Source organism: Molothrus aeneus, chromosome 10, assembly GCF_037042795.1.
Source record: "Molothrus aeneus isolate 106 chromosome 10, BPBGC_Maene_1.0, whole genome shotgun sequence".
In the NCBI taxonomy this organism is placed as follows: Eukaryota; Metazoa; Chordata; class Aves; order Passeriformes; family Icteridae; genus Molothrus; species Molothrus aeneus.
Window position 1 is genome coordinate 22386922 of NC_089655.1, and position 16854 is coordinate 22403775.

At 46.7% G+C, this 16854-nt stretch overlaps 1 protein-coding gene across 1 annotated transcript in view; it reads left to right on the plus strand.

Annotated features, from left to right (window-relative positions):
- The window catches only part of GOLIM4 (golgi integral membrane protein 4), a 29280-nt gene extending 25216 nt beyond the window's left edge, over window positions 1–4064 (plus strand). The window contains exons 12-15 of the mRNA XM_066556423.1: window positions 145–312; window positions 724–792; window positions 2193–2273; window positions 2597–4064. Of these exons, the coding sequence (XP_066412520.1) occupies window positions 145–312; window positions 724–792; window positions 2193–2273; window positions 2597–2752 (474 nt within the window). The 3' untranslated portion in view covers window positions 2753–4064. The remainder of the gene's footprint in view (window positions 1–144; window positions 313–723; window positions 793–2192; window positions 2274–2596) is intronic.
- The last annotated feature ends 12790 nt before the right edge of the window (window positions 4065–16854 follow it).

Here is a 16854-nt window from a genome sequence, read left to right on the forward strand (position 1 = left end):
GGTAGCTCAGTGAGCCTGCAGAGGTTCCAGCTGCTGCCCGTGGGGATGGAGCTGGCTCTGGCAGCCCATGCTGCTGTTCCTTCAAGGGAAATGCAGCTGAACCATGGGCTAAAAGTATTTAACACTTCCTCCTATAAATTACAGAAGGCAGCCATGGAAGATGTGAATCCCGCTGATGACCCCAATAATCAGGGAGAAGATGAATTTGAAGAAGCTGAGCAAGAGAGAGAAGAAAACCTGCCTGAGGAGAATGAGAAGCACAAGGAAACGGGTCAGAAACAAGGACATCCAGGAATGGAGGAGCACTTGGTGGTGGGTAAAGGCAAAAGAGGCACCTCTGGGGCTCCTTCACGAGGCTAAAGCTGCACATTTCAACTGTGTTGGAGCTGTAAGCTCCTCCAGGCACAGAGAGTCTGAATTTTTATGGCATTGGTCTTCAGTGGGGTGAATATTCCATTGTGTTCCTGCTTAGTATGGAAAGTCTTGCTTTATTCTGTGAAGTGATTTTTCTTATATTCCTCCTGCAATTTTTAATTGAGGGCAACTTTAAATCACAGAGCTGGGCTCTCACTGCTGCTAATGAATGCACTAAAACTTCTCCTGCCACAATTGTTACTTCAGCTTTACAGAGAGCTTTAGTTCCAGAACAAGAAGCTTTAATCTTCAGCCCTCTGGTTATTAGGCAAGCTCATAGATCTGAATTTTTATGTGATCTTTGTGCAGATGGCAGGAAATCCTGACCAGCAGGAGGATAATGTGGATGAACAATACCAGGAAGAGGGAGAAGAGGAGGTAAGAACACAGACCCAGGGCAGGTGGAGGCTCAGGCACCAGAGCACAGCTCCATTAACACTCTTTGGTGTCTTTTGGAACTGCAGGATGAACCCAAATCCCTTTGTCTGACTTTAGCAAACCCGGGAAGTCTTTGCCATTACTCTGCTGTCTCCTTCTGGATACACTCTGGGTTACTCAGGCTCCTGTGCTGTAATCCATTAGTCTTCCATGCCACACAGCATTAATTGTGCAATAATTGAAAAGATTAAGCCTTTCACAACACAAGTAAAATTTCCTGGAAACCTCAAGGTCACAGAAAACCTCATTAATCTCTAATCACACAGTGCAGTTCTGAGCAAACTGCTTCCTTGGCCACTTACTTACTCTGTAGCTGTGACTTTGATTTATCTGTGCTCCTCCTGAGCAATCCAAGCTGCAGTTCCTGGAGCTGCTCAGGAAGCTGACAGCACATGGAGCTGGAGCAGAGAGGGAGGGAAGGGACTTTCCCCTTCATACCATGCAGGCACCACCCTGAGCCACCCCTCAGCAGTACCTGATGAATTCCTGTTTCTGCTTCCCACAAAACCCCTTTCAAACAAAGCCCTGGCATTGGCTGCTGTCACTCCCTCATGGGGAGCCCTTTGGATTAGCTGGGATGCACTTGGCAAAATGCTGCTGCTCACATCCAAGCAGGCCACTGGGAGCTGGGCAGAGCTGCTCTTTGGCTTCCAGGAGCCATTTATACACATCTCAGAAAGGATGTGCCCACTGTGCTGAGTGGGAGCAGGGAAGAGGCAGCAGTGATTGAGTGAGCAATTAAGAGAAAAGAGATGCTGCAGTGGGGATCAGTTCCTTTAGTGGGTGGACTCAAATATTATCCATTGCTGTTCAGATCTTTCCCAAAGTGACCCTGGTGTGATGGATGCCTCTGACCCAGCTCACAGGACACTGTTTGGGGCAGACAAGCACAGCAGCACTTCCCAAAAGGAAATCAAGTTCACTCCAAAACATTCCTCTTTCAAATTTGCACCTAACATGGGAAGTGGGGCATGGAATGGAGGGAGAGTGCTGGCAGAACAGAGGGGAATGAGAGATCCAAAAGCTGAACATCAGGGAGACATTCAGCATGACTTGCTCTCTCCAAGGAGGAGATTGTCTGTGAGAATTGTATTTAAAAGTTAGATGCTCTCAGAGGAAGTGAGTTTCCTGACTGTTGGGTGGTTATGGTTCTTTTTATCTTCCTTTAACCTCTCCCTGCTCTCTTCTCCCTTCTGTAGAATCTTCATTCTGTAAAAATATCACATAATACCATTCTGCAAAAATATTCTGTAAAAATATGTGAGCATGTGCCCAGTTGTGGCACAGGGCACTCTTTGAAAGGCAATTAAACCACACAGAACATCTCTTGTACTTTGCAGGTGCAGGAGGATCTGACTGAAGAGAAGAAGCGAGAGCTGGAGCACAATGCTGAGGAGCCCTATGGGGAAAATGAGGAAACTGTGAGTTCTGTGCAAGGGCTCAGGGACAGATCAAACCCTGACCACACTGCTCATGGCTCAGGGATGTGACATCATAATTGTTCTAGCTTGCTTTGGGCCACAGAGCTGAACATTTCATGCTGTCCCAACTTCCTTTTCCTTACCCTTCCATCTCTGTGTCAATTCTTCCTCCCTGCAGGCTTTGGAAAAAAATTTTTTTTCTACTTCTGCCCATCAGCTTTCACAGCTCCAGCTGAAAATCATTTCACTGCCCTAAAATAAGCCATAAGGAAACTGGCACTGAATCTGGAGTAAGTTTGTTTTGTTTTGTTTTCCCCCATCAGGCAGACGAAAAGAATGACAGAGGGACAGACCAAGAGCAAGAAATGCAAGAAGACAACAACCAGAAAGCAATTCATGAAGAAAATTATGAGGAGGAAGAGGAGGAGGAGGAAGGCAGAGCTGTTGCAGCAAAAACTCGCAGACGAGGGGAGATGTAGTTTCTCCCTTCATTTTTCTTTTTCCAGTACACAAATTCCTGTTGTGGTTTTGTTTTTTTTAACCAACTTTTTTTAGGGTATTTAATTTCAAAAAAAAAAAAAAAAGAAAAACTTGTGTTTTCCACTTTTTACTTTTCTATTAGGTGCTGTCCTTTGTTTATATGAATACAGTATTTTGATACTCTAGATTAGGATTTCTTTTCTATCCAGGCTGTACATAACCAGACATCCTCTAGGTTGGATTTTTTGTAACTCTGGGCACGGTTTATAGAGGCCATTTTGGATACACTTTCACCTTGTCCAGGCCTGACAGAATGTTTGGTGTCTTGTCAGGTGCACTCACCACTGAAGGAACATTCCTAGTGCCTAAATCCAGGTGACTTCAGTCACTCCAGCTCGTTGTCTTCCATGGATTTATTTTGACCAAGGGCTGCAAATTCCTTGTAACCTCACAAAGCCAAGCACAGGCCGTGCCCTTTGCAGGACCAGGCCTTTTCTAGGTGCAGAGCAGTTATAAAATATGCAAATTTTACAAGCCTTCAGAATGCAGCCAAGTTGCCAGCTGTTAATTTTGGCAGCTGTTTAGATACGGTTCAATTATGCATTTATTTTAATGAGCATTCCCAGGTACTTCAATTACAGGCAGTACCTGGCTGCTCATGCAAATGGGGCTGTGCTGAGAGGAGCTGGGAGCTGAAAACCAATTTAGACTTGGAGCTCCATTATGCCAAATCAAAACACTACAGCTGTCACAGGGATGAAGATTTACAGCAGCAGCAATCTCCTTGTCCTTGTTAATATATAAAATATTTGGCCAGAACCAGAATGATGTTGCCTCAGTGCCATGTTTCCTGGAGGGTGTGGTAGCTGAGCTGACACAGTTGGTGCAAGATGCTGAACTTAAGGCCTTTACCTTCTTTTTCCTTATTTATTTACAAGAATCTGCTGGAAGGATTTCTGTGTGCCCCAGGGTGAGCCTCAGACTCGAGCCAAAGCCCACAGAAGTTGTTTAGCAAACATCTCCAGCACTGCATGCTGAAACCTGGGGAGGGGAGGGGGGGGAAATGACACAAAAATTGTGCCTTGGTGTGGGCTACCCTGAACATAATCCCAGTGCATGAATTATACAATATTTGTATTGGTACAGACACTAGTTATTTAATATATGTTAAAGGAGAATGGGAATCTGGATTTCCCAGGCTATGCCCCATTGCTGGAAATGAGGCACAGGGGAGCTCCCCATCAAAGGCTGTGTTAATATATAAAGAGAGGGAGTGGGGGTTTTTCCCTTTGGTGTTTTTTTTGTTTTTTTTTTTTTTTAATAATGATGCATAGCAATGTTTTCAGTTCAATTTTTATATGAATGTAATTTAATTCATTTTTCTACTAACTTGATTATATTATGTTTTATAGTTGGTTTCCATTCATTGCAATTTTCCTAATTGTCCCAAGATCCAGTGCTTATGTTTCATAGGAAGATTTTTGTCAGTGAGTATTTTGGGTTTTCTAGTTACCATAAATCAGATTTACCTTATGTATAAAAAAAAAAAGTTTACATGAGACTGTAAAATGTATAATATGTACATAATCTTCAGAATACAATTATTTTGGTAAATTGGCCTGTATTTTTAATGTCATGGTTGCAGTATTTAATTATTTGAGGCATAATAAAACCTGACTGCAGTCAATAAACTAGAATGTAGTTACTGATCTTTCACATGCTGAGGGTTTGTGTCAGTTTTCCTCATGATGTGTTTGGATTTCATTTTAGTACAGGAAGCAGGGGAAGGGATGGAGCCCTGGCAGCATTTTCAGGGCAGTGGAATATTTTTGTTGATGATATTCCCACCTCTGTGCCTGACAAAGGTCAGAGTGCCAGACCCAGGGGACCATGGGGTAGCTGAGCTGCTCCTCATTGCCACAGCATCCCTGGAATTCCAAATCTTGGAATTCAATCCCTGGAATCCCATTTGGCATCCCTGGAATGCCAAATGCTTGGCTAAATCAAGAATTTAATGAGCTCCTGTGAACTAAAACCAAGTGGAGCTGGGCCACAGCCCCAGCCCTGGGGCAGAGGATGAACAGCACAGGGGGTGCTCAGTTCAGAAGTGATGCTCTGAAGTGATGCTCTGCTTTAGGACCAAGCAGAAGGGAAGCTGGAATTTTAAGGGAAAAGTTCCATCTCTGGGATTTGGCAGCAGCAGAGCAGCTGTGGGCAGGGCTGGCAGGGACTCATCAAAATATACATCATGTGTGTGTATATAATGTATATACATATTATAATGTGTAATTTATGTATATATTATACATCTGTAATATGTATAATATGTCATATATATACATATATAATATAAATATGTATGTATAATATATATATATACACACTCATAGATACATAATGGGTACAAATTGGAAGAGGGAGAATTTAGGCTGGTTATTAAAAGAAATCTTCACATATATATACACACACATATATAATATGTAATTTATATATATATTATACTATGTAATATGTATAATATGTCATATGTATGTGTATATATAATACAGCTATGTATAATATATGTGTATTTATATATATATATATATATATATATATATATATATATATATATATATATAAAATGGGTACAAATTGGAAGAGGGAGAATTTAGGCTGGTTATTAAAAGAAATCTTCACATATATACACACATATATAATATGTAATTTATATATATATTATGTAATATGTATAATATGTCATATGTATGTGTATATATAATACAGCTATATATAATATATATGTGTATATATATAATGGGTACAAATTGGAAGAGGGAGAATTTAGGCTGGTTATTGAAAGAAATCTTCACTGTGAGGGCAGTTAGGAACAGGTGTCCCAGGGAGGCTGTGGGTTCCCCTGGATCCCTGGCAGTGCCCAAGGCCAGGCTGGATAAGACCTGGAGCACCCTGGGACAGTGCAAGGTGTCCCTGCCCATGGCAGGGGGTGGGACTGGATGAACTTTAAGGTCTCTTCCAACCCAAACCATCCTGAATCCTACATCTGTGAGTGCACAGATATACAGAAATGTCTATGACATGAAGTAATTTGTGCAGAATTGTATTCACCTGAGCCTCGGGCTCCAGGCTCTTGTAGCTGAGCTCAGTTCTGAGCTTCCAGACTCTGCTGCAAGCCAAGCCAGACCTTTATGAATGTCTACGTCCCACTGATCTCCTTCCCTGAGGAACAGGAGCATTATGTGGCACAGAAGAGCCAACTGCACTCCTTGGGCTGCCAAATGCTCCAGGAAACAAAGGCAAATGGGAAATGGGGATGGTTCCCCTCCCTGCTCTGTGCCATGCCAGATGGCCACGTTCATGCATCGATTTGGTTGTAAAAGGAAGGGATGTGGTGCAATAATGAAAAATGCTGAGATGCTTCCAACCTCAAAATCAATATTTTGATGAGTTTTAAAATAAATTTGTTGAAAATAATGCTGTGATTTGAAGAAAGTCTTTGTGGAAGTGTTATAATTCACAGTGACAGATCTGCAAAACCTCAATCCACGTTGTTCCTGAAGAGACAGATTTATTCTGGAGAAAGTTTAAAATTAGAATATTGGAAAATTTTTCAGCAGTCTCAAAGTTGGGAAGTTGCTCAGAATGGAGTTTTTCACTGGTGTTTTTGTACAGAGCTTCAGGAACCCAAGCAGATCCCCAGAGCTCAAAACCCTGAGTTCCTGTGGATGATTTGGGGGCTGTGCTGCACAGCAAGGGGACTCAGTGAAAGGATGAGGAGAGAGCAGGCAATAACTTCCCACGTGGATTTGGGCTGTTCTGTAATGAGCAGCTCTCCAGGTTGTTCTGCATGGTGGCTCCACACTGTCAGACATCCCCCTCAGGGCTTGTCCTCACAGCAAACATCATTAAATTTGCAATTTACCTCCGTGCCTGCTGCATTCCCCATCCAAAGCTTCTTCTCAGATTGCCTCCAAGAAACCCCTGCTCCAGCCCTGCCTGAATGCAGCACAAAGCCCAGTTCTGGCCTTTCTCCCCCTGATTTATTCCTCCTGATGCCCTGTGCAGGCTGCCCTGGAGCAGAGGCTGGGCAGAGCTCCAGAATAAAGCAGGGATTCATTCCAAGCATCTCCTCCATGGATCCACCTTGGGCAGCACCAGAGCCCAGCCAGGGCTGCACCCAAGATGAACCAAAATGGCCCCAAAATGCACGAGCGCTCCCGGGGTCTCTGCCTTGGATCAGTTCTGCTCCATTTGCACCTTGCAGTTCATTGTCCCATCCCAGCTTTAGCCCCTGCAGTCCCACCCTGCTTGTTTTTCTCTCTCCAGCCCACGGGGTTTGTGCTCTGGGGCTGAGATTTGGATCATTTGTCCTTGGTGCCCAGCTGGAGCAGGAATTGTTTTGTCTCCCTGCTCTGTGCACAGAGCTCACCATCCCCTCATCTGAAGCCCAGACCCACACACTAAAGCAGCTCAGAATGTGAAAAATATAAAAGCTCAAACCTGAGGCATCACTCCCACTCAGCTCTCCTGCCTTCAGCAGTTCTGGCTTTCCAGAGCTCCACATGGATCCCCATAAATGGCACTGACACCTCAGGCCTTCCCCTTGTCACTAAAAACTGCTTTATTGAGCCTCTTGCACTGCAGCCTTTGCAGTGACAGCCCCATTAAAATACCCCCAGCTCCACACCTGATCTGCATCACAGGAATTACCAGCAGTGTCCTGAGGAGAGAAGGGAGGGGGCATTTCCATCTTGCAAAGGTTTCCCAGCTCAAGGTGTTAAATGTTACAGAAGAGGAGATTATTTGACATTCCTCTCTATCTTAGGAAAGTGCTGAAGATTCATGAATATTTCAAAGAGCCCTGGCTTTCCAGAAAGGTGCCTTAAATCTCTTTGGTGTGCAACAGATGTGGTGTTTTTCATTGCAGGTACAGCATCACAGATTAAGCTCTAGGTTGGGTTGCTGGCATTTCATGCAGCAGAGGACAAAACAATTAAATAAAAATCAATATTTTTTTCCCTTCCAGAGCAATCCCACAACTGCCAATTCTGTTGGTGAATAACCTGATCTGGGATTTGCTTATTCCACATCACCTCTCCCTGTTTCCAGCAGCTGGGAAAGTGATGCAGGCTGGAAGTTCTTGCCTGCTCTTTTCCTCATCCTTGCACTGAGCCCCCTTTCTTTGCAGCACAGCCCCCAAATCACCCACAGGAACTCAGGGTTTTGGGCTCTGGAGATCTCCTGGTTGGGTTCCTGAAGCTCTGTACAAAAACACCAGTGAGAAACTTCATTCTGAGCGACTTCCCAACTTTGCTAAAGGTGCCTCCTGTGGGGAGCAGCATCCAGGCTGGGTAAAAGCACAGAGTCAGCTTCCAGGTGTGCTCCCTTGCCTCCATAAAGCTGCAGTTTGCCTTCTGACTGTGGTTTTTTTGGGATGATCGTTCCCTGGCCCAAAGGAGCTGCCCCCAGGTCAGGTTCAGGGGAGCTCAGAAGTCCCTCCCTGTTTGTGCTGATGATCCCTCACCACCCCTCTGGGGTTTGGAACCCCCTCCTGACCTCCAAAACCCACAAAATCCACCTCAGAAAATTCAATCTCAGAGAAGGCAAGGAAAGCACAGGAGAAACAAGGAATCCAAGCCTTGCAGGAAGAGCTTGGTTTGTTGAGCTCCTCGTGGGTAGGGAGGGAAGGGCTGAGCTCATTTGGTGTTATCAGGCTCACACCCAATAACTGAGGGCAGCACCCCCAGCCCCCTGGCAGGGCATTGCAAACCTGCAGGGAATTTCCCCCATTCCTGACAGGATTTGAGCCCTTTTGGGCACCACCTCCTGCAAATGGATTCCTGCATTTCTCAGTGTCCAAAGCCCTGATATGTGCCCAGGGGAGGTGACAGCTCCTTCCTTCCCCAGCAGCACTGGCAGCCCAGTAATGCAATAGCTAATAAGAGGATTAAGTAGAGGAATTCTGGTTAATATTGCATCAGCAGTGGCAGATCCTTCCCTGCCTGTCCCAGCTCCCTCACAGGATACAATGTCCACGCTTGTAAGGGAAGCTCACTGACATCTGAGCAGCCAATAAATCTGTTCTTGGTTTTTAATGACCCCAAGAGCTGTTTGCACACGCTCACATCATCTTACCAACAATTTACCCTCATTAATTAATTAGTTCCTTTAGGGCCTGTTAAACCCTACGACCTGCTTTAGCTCCTTTGCAACAATTCTCATCTAATTGTGAGCCAGGGCTCAGGGCAGAGCAGGGTTAAACCTCACCAGCACAAACAGAGCCGGGCAAAAACCAGAGAGGCAGGGCCAGGAGGCTGCTCCTGGGCACAAAAACAGCAATAAAAACCTTCTCAAAGCACCCAGGAGTCACCCAGGGTGATGGGGCACAGCTGCTGTGAGGAAAGCCTGGGAGAACTGGGGTGGCTCAGCCTGGAAAAGAGTTTGGGGTGACCAGTTGTGACCTTCCAGTACCTGAAGGGAGCTACAGGGAGTGTTTGGGAGGGACTGGAGTGCCAGGACCAAGGGAATGGCTTCAAACTGGCAGAGAGTGAGGTTAGAGGGGATATTGGGAGGAAATTCTTCCCTGTGAGGGGGGTGAGAGCCTGGCACAGGTGCCCAGAGCAGCTGGGGCTGCCCCTGGATCCCCGGAAGTGTCCAAACCAGGTTGGACAGGGCTTGGAGCAGCCTGGGATGGTGGAAGGTGTTGGAACTGGATGATTTTTAAGGTCTCTTCAAACCCAAAGCATTCTGTGATTCTACAGCTCAGAATAAGTGAGTTTGATTCCTCTGTTGCTAAATCCTGCACGTGACATTTGCAATAATTTTCCCTTCTGTGCCTGAGTTTTCTGCCTGTGTAAACAGGGAGGACAGTCCTCTGTTATCATAGAAGCACCTGATCAATAAGAATGTATTAAAGATTCATCCATAGGTGTATTAAAGCATCCATGCCATGCTAATATCTCCCATTTAAATACTATAAAAAGCTCAGTGGGCTCTTGACTGAGCCATTAAGTGAATGATGGGCAAATTGGAAATGTCCAAGAAAAAAAAGGAGCAGAATTACACTGTGCTATGAAACACCAGGCAGCTCCCATAAAAATCAATGGCACTGCATAGCAGTAAATTGCAGGGGAGATGAGCTTTATTTCATGGCTCATAAGTGAGCATGAATCTCTAACAACCTGTCAGCCCTGACAGCTGTGCCTCTGCATGGAGCTGCATTTTGGGAGCTGCTCCTGTGGGCAGCACCCCTCTCCAAGAGGGAGAATCACCCAGGGGAAGGGATGTCCCCACAAGGTTCCAGTGCACTCTGGGGTGGCAGAAAGCCTCTCAAGCCTCATCCCCCTGAGATCTGAGCTGTGCAAACAGCCCTTTTGAATCACTGGGTTTGTTTCTGTGTGCTCTGTTCTACCTCCACTTTCATGCAGACAAGTTATTCCCTGATAACGTTATGGCTGCACCTTAGGGAGGGAAAGGAAAAGGAAAAGGGAAAGGAAAAAAGGGAAAGGAAAAAAGGGAAAGGAAAAAAGGGAAAGGAAAAAAGGGAAAGGAAAAAAGGGAAAGGAAAAAAGGGAAAGGAAAAAAGGGAAAGGAAAAAAGGGAAAGGAAAAAAGGGAAAGGAAAAAAGGGAAAGGAAAAAAGGGAAAGGAAAAAAGGGAAAGGAAAAAAGGGAAAGGAAAAGGGAAAGGAGCCAGCCTGAAAAATGGCACAAAAACCTGTGACAAGGCTACAGAAGGGAGCAGGAGAAGGGCTCCCACCTTGAAATGTTGTCCTGCTGCAGAGCAGAGCAGGAAGCTGCAGGGTTTGCTGGCTGGGTTTGTGGCATTGCCCACACCTGGCAGTCACCAAATCAGCCTGGCAGCAGCTGTGGGGCTAAAACCCCATCGGGGAGGAGCAGGGCCAGGGCTCAGAGGGGGCTTTGGAGGGGATGGTCTGAGGCACTGCAGGTCACAGTGCAGGATGTGGTCTCTGGCAGGACCTTGCCCCAGCCTGGAGTGCCACAACCACAGCAAATGCCAATAAATGCTCTCCTCTCCCCACTGAACCTGTTCTGCTGCTGGCTGGGCAGTGGGAGAGCTCAGTGCCAGCTCCAGAGCCCACAACAGGAGCCAGCAGGGGACCTGCACAAAGCAGCACCTTGTGGCCTTGCCTGGAGATAAAGGTCTATGGGAACAAGAGATAAAAATCAAATAAGTGACATGAATCCTTCAGGTTATGGAAAAAAACCCCTCAGTTTTAACCATTGCCCCCTCCTTCATCACACACCCTTTTATCTCACAGTGAAAAGCAGGAACTGCCAAAACACTGAGCCTAAAAAACTTCATTTTCCCTCAAGGCAGGTTCTTCACCTTATCCTGTCCCCAGACACTGCCCTTGCCTTCAGATCAGGATCAGGGTCGGGATCAGGATCAGGGCTGGGATCGGGATCAAGGTTGGGATTGGGATCAGAATCAGGATCGGGATCAGAATCAGGATCGGGATCAGGGTTGGGATCAGGATCAGATCCCCCTTCCAGCTGCCAATCTCCTCACACAGCCCAGGGAGGCACTCCCAGCTCTCTCAGCCTCATCTTTCAGCTATTTTCCTTTTCCACAGTGTTTTAGTTCCCCTGATGATTTCTTATTATCCTCCAAAAGGCCTTGGAATCTGTTTTCCCAACCCACCCAGCACAATAAATTATCAGGAATTAAATTAGCTATCAAAGGGCTAATAGACTCGTTCCTTCAGGGGCTAAATTAGTTATAGCAAACTTTATCTGGAAGGGGGAAGGTTTAAAAATGTATTCTTCCAACAGGTTTTAGTCCTTTGTTATACACTCTGAAGCTTATCTGCAGCAGCCACTCAAGGGACCACAAGAATCAGCTGCTCAGCACAGATGGCCTTGCACTAAAGGTCAAAGAAAAGAGCATGAAAAACGTGGAAATACTTTAAAACCATTCCTGCAGACCCTGGCTGCTGGCTGGAGTTACCTTTGTGGAGAGGTTTCACTGCCTTTGAAATGCTTCCTCAGTGCTGCTCCTGCAATTTCATTGTGCAAGAATTTTGTTCCCATTGTTTGGCTTTGCTTTGTGCTTCAAGCAGGATTTCTGTTATCTCTTAAAGAAAGCAAAATATATTTGCTTAATTGTGAAAGGATTAGGGGCTGAGACACTGTGTGATGTTAAAGCAGCACAGACTCTCCATCATACAATAAAAACTTAGCAACAAAAGCCCTCAAGAACTGATTATGAGAGCAATTTTCCTCTGTATATAACAGCCTGATCCCCTCTGGTGGCTGAGGGGATGAAAAAGCTGTACAGGACATTATTCCTGTAAAATGGGAAAAATGCTGGTAAATGAATACCTGCTGAGTAAAGTTCATGAATTGGTACCTGAGCAAAGCAGAGTCTGCCATTGCTGGGACAGAGCAGCCCAAATGCTGCTCCCAAAGCCCAGCCCTGCACTGCACAGGCATTTCCAGCACAGCCATGGGGATGGAGGGGATGTGGAGGCAGATCCTGGTGGTACTGGCACTGCCCCAGTGCCCTGGAGCAGAGGCTGGGCAGAGCTCCAGAACAAAGCAGGGATTCATTCCAAGCATCTCCTCCATGGATCCACCTTGGGCAGCACCAGAGCCCAGCCAGGGCTGCACCCAAGATGAACCAAAATGGCCCCAAAATGCACGAGCGCTCCCGGGGTCTCTGCCTTGGATCAGTTCTGCTCCATTTGCACCTTGCAGTTCATTGTCCCATCCCAGCTTTAGCCCCTGCAGTCCCACCCTGCTTGTTTTTCTCTCTCCAGCCCACGGGGTTTGTGCTCTTGGGCTGAGATTTGGATCATTTGTCCTTGGTGCCCAGCTGGAGCAGGAATTGTTTTGTCTCCCTGCTCTGTGCACAGAGCTCAGCATCCCCTCATGTGAAGCTCAGACCCACACTCTAAAGCAGCACAGAATGTGAAAAATACAAAAATACAAAATGTGAAAAATACCTGAGGCACCAACCCTTGAGCATTGCTGAGCTGCAGCAGTTTGTGGAGCAATCTGGGCACCTCTGGGTGCAGGATCTCCCCTTACCTGGGTGAGGTGGTCCAGAAGGATCCATTCCAACCTGACCTATCCAAGGTTCTGTCCATCCATGAAGCAGCACTGAGTTACCCCAACCTGACCACCAGAGCAATTTCCAGCAATGAGATACACCTGGGAGAGGAGCTCAGCCCCAGCTGAACCGCAAGGAGTGATGATGCCTGATGAGAGCCCAGGCAGCTCCTGGGGCTCCCTGCTAACACCCTCCCAAACCAGGCAGGGAAAAAATCCACTGGGCTCCAGCTGAAGGTGAAATTATAGGTGGGAAGCTTGAATTTCATAATTTTTAGGAAGAAATGGTTTAACAGTGTCCAGCAGAAACAGCCTGGGAGGGATCTGTGGGGTGCTCTGGGTGTGCTCAGCCCCATAGAGAATTTTGGGAGTCTCCCCGCACAGAGCCAGCCCGTTGTGTGTGGCTCTAAAAGAGACCTTTAACATGAACATCTAGGCAATTTGAAGGAGTTCCATAACAAGGGGATGTTATCTTTTTAGAAATCCTATGAATTGGAATTCTTTGAGGCCTGCAGGACGCACTGGAGAATAATTTGCACAACCCAAAAAATTAGCACAAAGAGGAAAAAAGGCACTTTAAAGTCAAGACCCAGTGCCAGCTCCCTCAGGTGGGCTCTTTCAGGCATGCTGGTACAACTTTCAGCAAAAACCCAACAACCAAGAGGCCCAGAATGGCTTAAGGAAGAAAGAGTGGCAAATTTCAGCTGGTTATTATTGTCAAAAAGTTCAGTGTTTCTCTGTGAAATCTGTGTTTCTTTTGGCTGTAGCTCATTCCACTGAATAAAACAGGGTTGGTTTTTTTTTTTCCTAATCCATTTGAACTTCTGGCAGCTGCACTTGAGCTGATTGGCCAGGGTTTTGTGGCTGCTCTGTTCTCTCCAGCCCTCATTGTTGGACAGTTCAGGTCATGTCATTTCACCCCAGCCAATATTAATGGCAGGGGCAGCTCCCAGGGCTCAGACAGACATCCATCCAACAGATGAGCCCCTAATTCTGGGAATGTCTCCTCTTCCAATCCGTGGGGTTTGCTCAAACAGTGAAATGAAGGAGAGGAGGCTCCAGGGAACAGCTGGGGTTGGTTCTGAGGGAGCTGCAAAGCCCCGTGGTCCAGAATGAGCCTTGTCCCAGCTGAGTTCCCTTCACCCCTGGGACAAGGGCTGAGTGTGTCTGGGCAGTGATTCCTCCTCCCTGGAATTGCACCCTGGCTCTCCTGCAAGCAGCCCCAGTGCAAATTAAAGGATGCAACTCCGAGTAAATGAGGGAAATAATTTGTTTAAAAGAAAGTGATGAATTCCAGCTTAATTAAAACAACATAAGGAGGCTGGAGGAGGAGGGGGGGCAGAACTCAGGAGGGTGTTTGACTGATTTGTTTAATCCCACCGAACTTGCTCCACCATCCATTTCCTTCTGTCCACACAGCTCCACCACAATGCTCTGGTGGCCCTGAAGGAGCAGGGAATGGGCAAGGAGAGAACAGCTCAGCCTGGAGGAAATTCTGTCCCGGGATATTAGAGCAAGATTTTGGGAATGCTTTGCTAAATTTTCATGAGATGTCAGGTCCAAAGGAATCTTTGTAACTAATTGGAAATTGATTCATGACACTTTGATACTGAGCTCACCAGTGGCAGCTGCAATTTTACATTTCAGAAGGGATGGAAGAAATTCTTCCCTGGCAGGGTGGGGAGGCCCTGGCACAGGTTTCCAGAGAAGCTCTGGCTCCCCTGGATCCCTGGAAGTTCCCAAGGCCAGGCTGGACAGGGTTTGGAGTAACCCATGGCAGGGGGGTGATTTAAATGGGCTTTTCTGTCCCTTCCAACCTAAACCATTCCTTGGTTCTGCGATCTCCTCTTAAACCTCTTCACAGCAAAATGCCTCAACCATCACCAGCACATTCTTGCTCCTGGATGCACTTTAAATAAAATCAGAATTACCTCATATTTCCCTGGGATGCCAGAGCATTAAAATAATGAAATGAAAAATTATGAGAGCAGAACCAACTTCCTGTTTGGAAAGAATAAATCAGTGTCTGTGCCTGACCCAGCGCTCAGGTGCAAACAGCAGAGCCTCTGAGCCTTTCCCAGGAGGGAATCCTAATTACAGCTGCAAGAGGTGGGTGGGAGCTTTACCAGGAGCTGGGAACTGAACCCTCTGCCCAGGGGACTGGAGCAATTCCCCATCCCAGCCCCACTTTGTGATGCTGAATTCTGGGAGGAGAGCCTGGTCCTCGAGTGCTGCGTGCTGACATCCCAGCCCTGCTGCTTCGAGTGATCCTCAGGGGCTGACACTTTGGGGAAAGCCTGTCTGTCTGTCTGTCCCCAGCCACAGCCCCAGTGAGGTGGTCACTAAGGGTCAAGTGGTCATTCAGGAAGGTCCTTCAGGCTCTGTTTTCCCTCTGCTCCTGGCTTGGCCAGGGAAGGCTCTGTAAGGTGGTCAGTAAGGGGCAAGGTGGTCAGTGAGGTGGTCCCTAAGGGTCAGGTGGTCATTAAGGCAGGTTCTTCAGGCCCTCTTTTCCCCCTGCTCCAGCTCCCAGCCTCATTTCCAAGATCACAGTGTTTTCTCACGCATATCCTCAGCTGAAAATAAATACATTTAATCCTTTACGTTCAACCTTCCACTCCCAGACACGACAGGGGGTCTTTTCAATGAAAATGAGTTATAGGGTGTCTGGATTCATTTCTAGACCTGTTGTAGACCACCATCCTCAGCCCACAGAAAGCTTTCCTGTTGTCATGTTGTTCTTATCCCCTCCCCAGCAAACATTGCTGCTCTCTGCACCCATTTGCCATGTGCACACACAATGTTCTGCTTCCCTGTCCAAAGCCCTGGCTGTGTTGTTGTTTCTGTGCAAACCACACCACCTCTCTCTGAACCTCTGAAAGCTCTTTGCTGTGCATTGTTGACTTTCCCTCCTGGTCCTGGGGTGTTTCTGGAGGGGTTTGCTCTGCCTGCTCTGCTCCCAGTGCTGGGCTGGATCTGCTGATCCAGCCCTGTGGGCCCTGCTCTGCTTCCCCACATTTCAAGATTTCCTGATGGTGACCACCAAGCCCTTTGCAGTGCTCCACAGCCTTTTCCTGTCCCAGCTGCAGAAAATCCTCTGAGCCAGATCCTGTAACACATTTGAAATCTGATTTTATTCGTGCAATATTTCGATTACCTGTTTAGGCTGCTGGGCTGTGGGAGAGGCAAGGACAGCCCTAAGGGAGAGCCTGGAAACTCTGCAAGCTGCTGGTTTCTCTTGCCTGGGTGCAGCACAGATGTTGACCAGAGCTGCTGTGACCTCTGTGCTGCCAAGTCCTGGCACTGCAGAGCCCTGCAGGGCTGAGCTCTCATCCATTCCCTGCACTGAACCCACCTGAGCCAGCACACAGCAGAGAATGCATTGGCTGCCTCTGGAATGAGGCAATTCTCTTAATTGGCTTCATTTCCAGGGCTCTCTCATTTCCACTCTCCCCCTGCTCTGCTGGTGGCACAGCTATTTGTGTGCTGGTGGGGAAAAAAACCCCCAAAGATTGGACAGCAAATCAATCAAAGGCAAGGACAGGACCTCTCAGAGATAATTGCATCCAGAAACCCAAATCCCTGTCAGGTCTCTCCCTCCTGTGGTTTGCTTTGAGCAGCCTCTATTAAGCAACAGGACATCCCCAAACAATGCCAGCAGAGACAAAAATCTCCTTTCCTTTTCATGATTTCCCTCCCCAGTGCTCTCTGGCCACACCAAACTCCAAAGCAAGATCTTTTGTAATTATTAGGGTCAGAATGGTTGGGGTGGCTCAGCTTTTCCCATGTACAAAGCTCATTAAAGAGCACTTGGACATTGGTGGGGCTTTTTCTTCACTTGTGGGATTTGTTTTCCTTTTCTTTGGGTGTTCATCCCTCTGTCATTTCCCACAATGAGTTTGGGGTCTGAGCCTGGATATGTTCTAATTAAATGCAGTGGGAGTCAATAATTGTGATTTGTTGTTGACACAGAGCTCCTAGATAAGAAAACCACACACTATTTTTAATAAGAAATGTAAAATTTGCTATTAA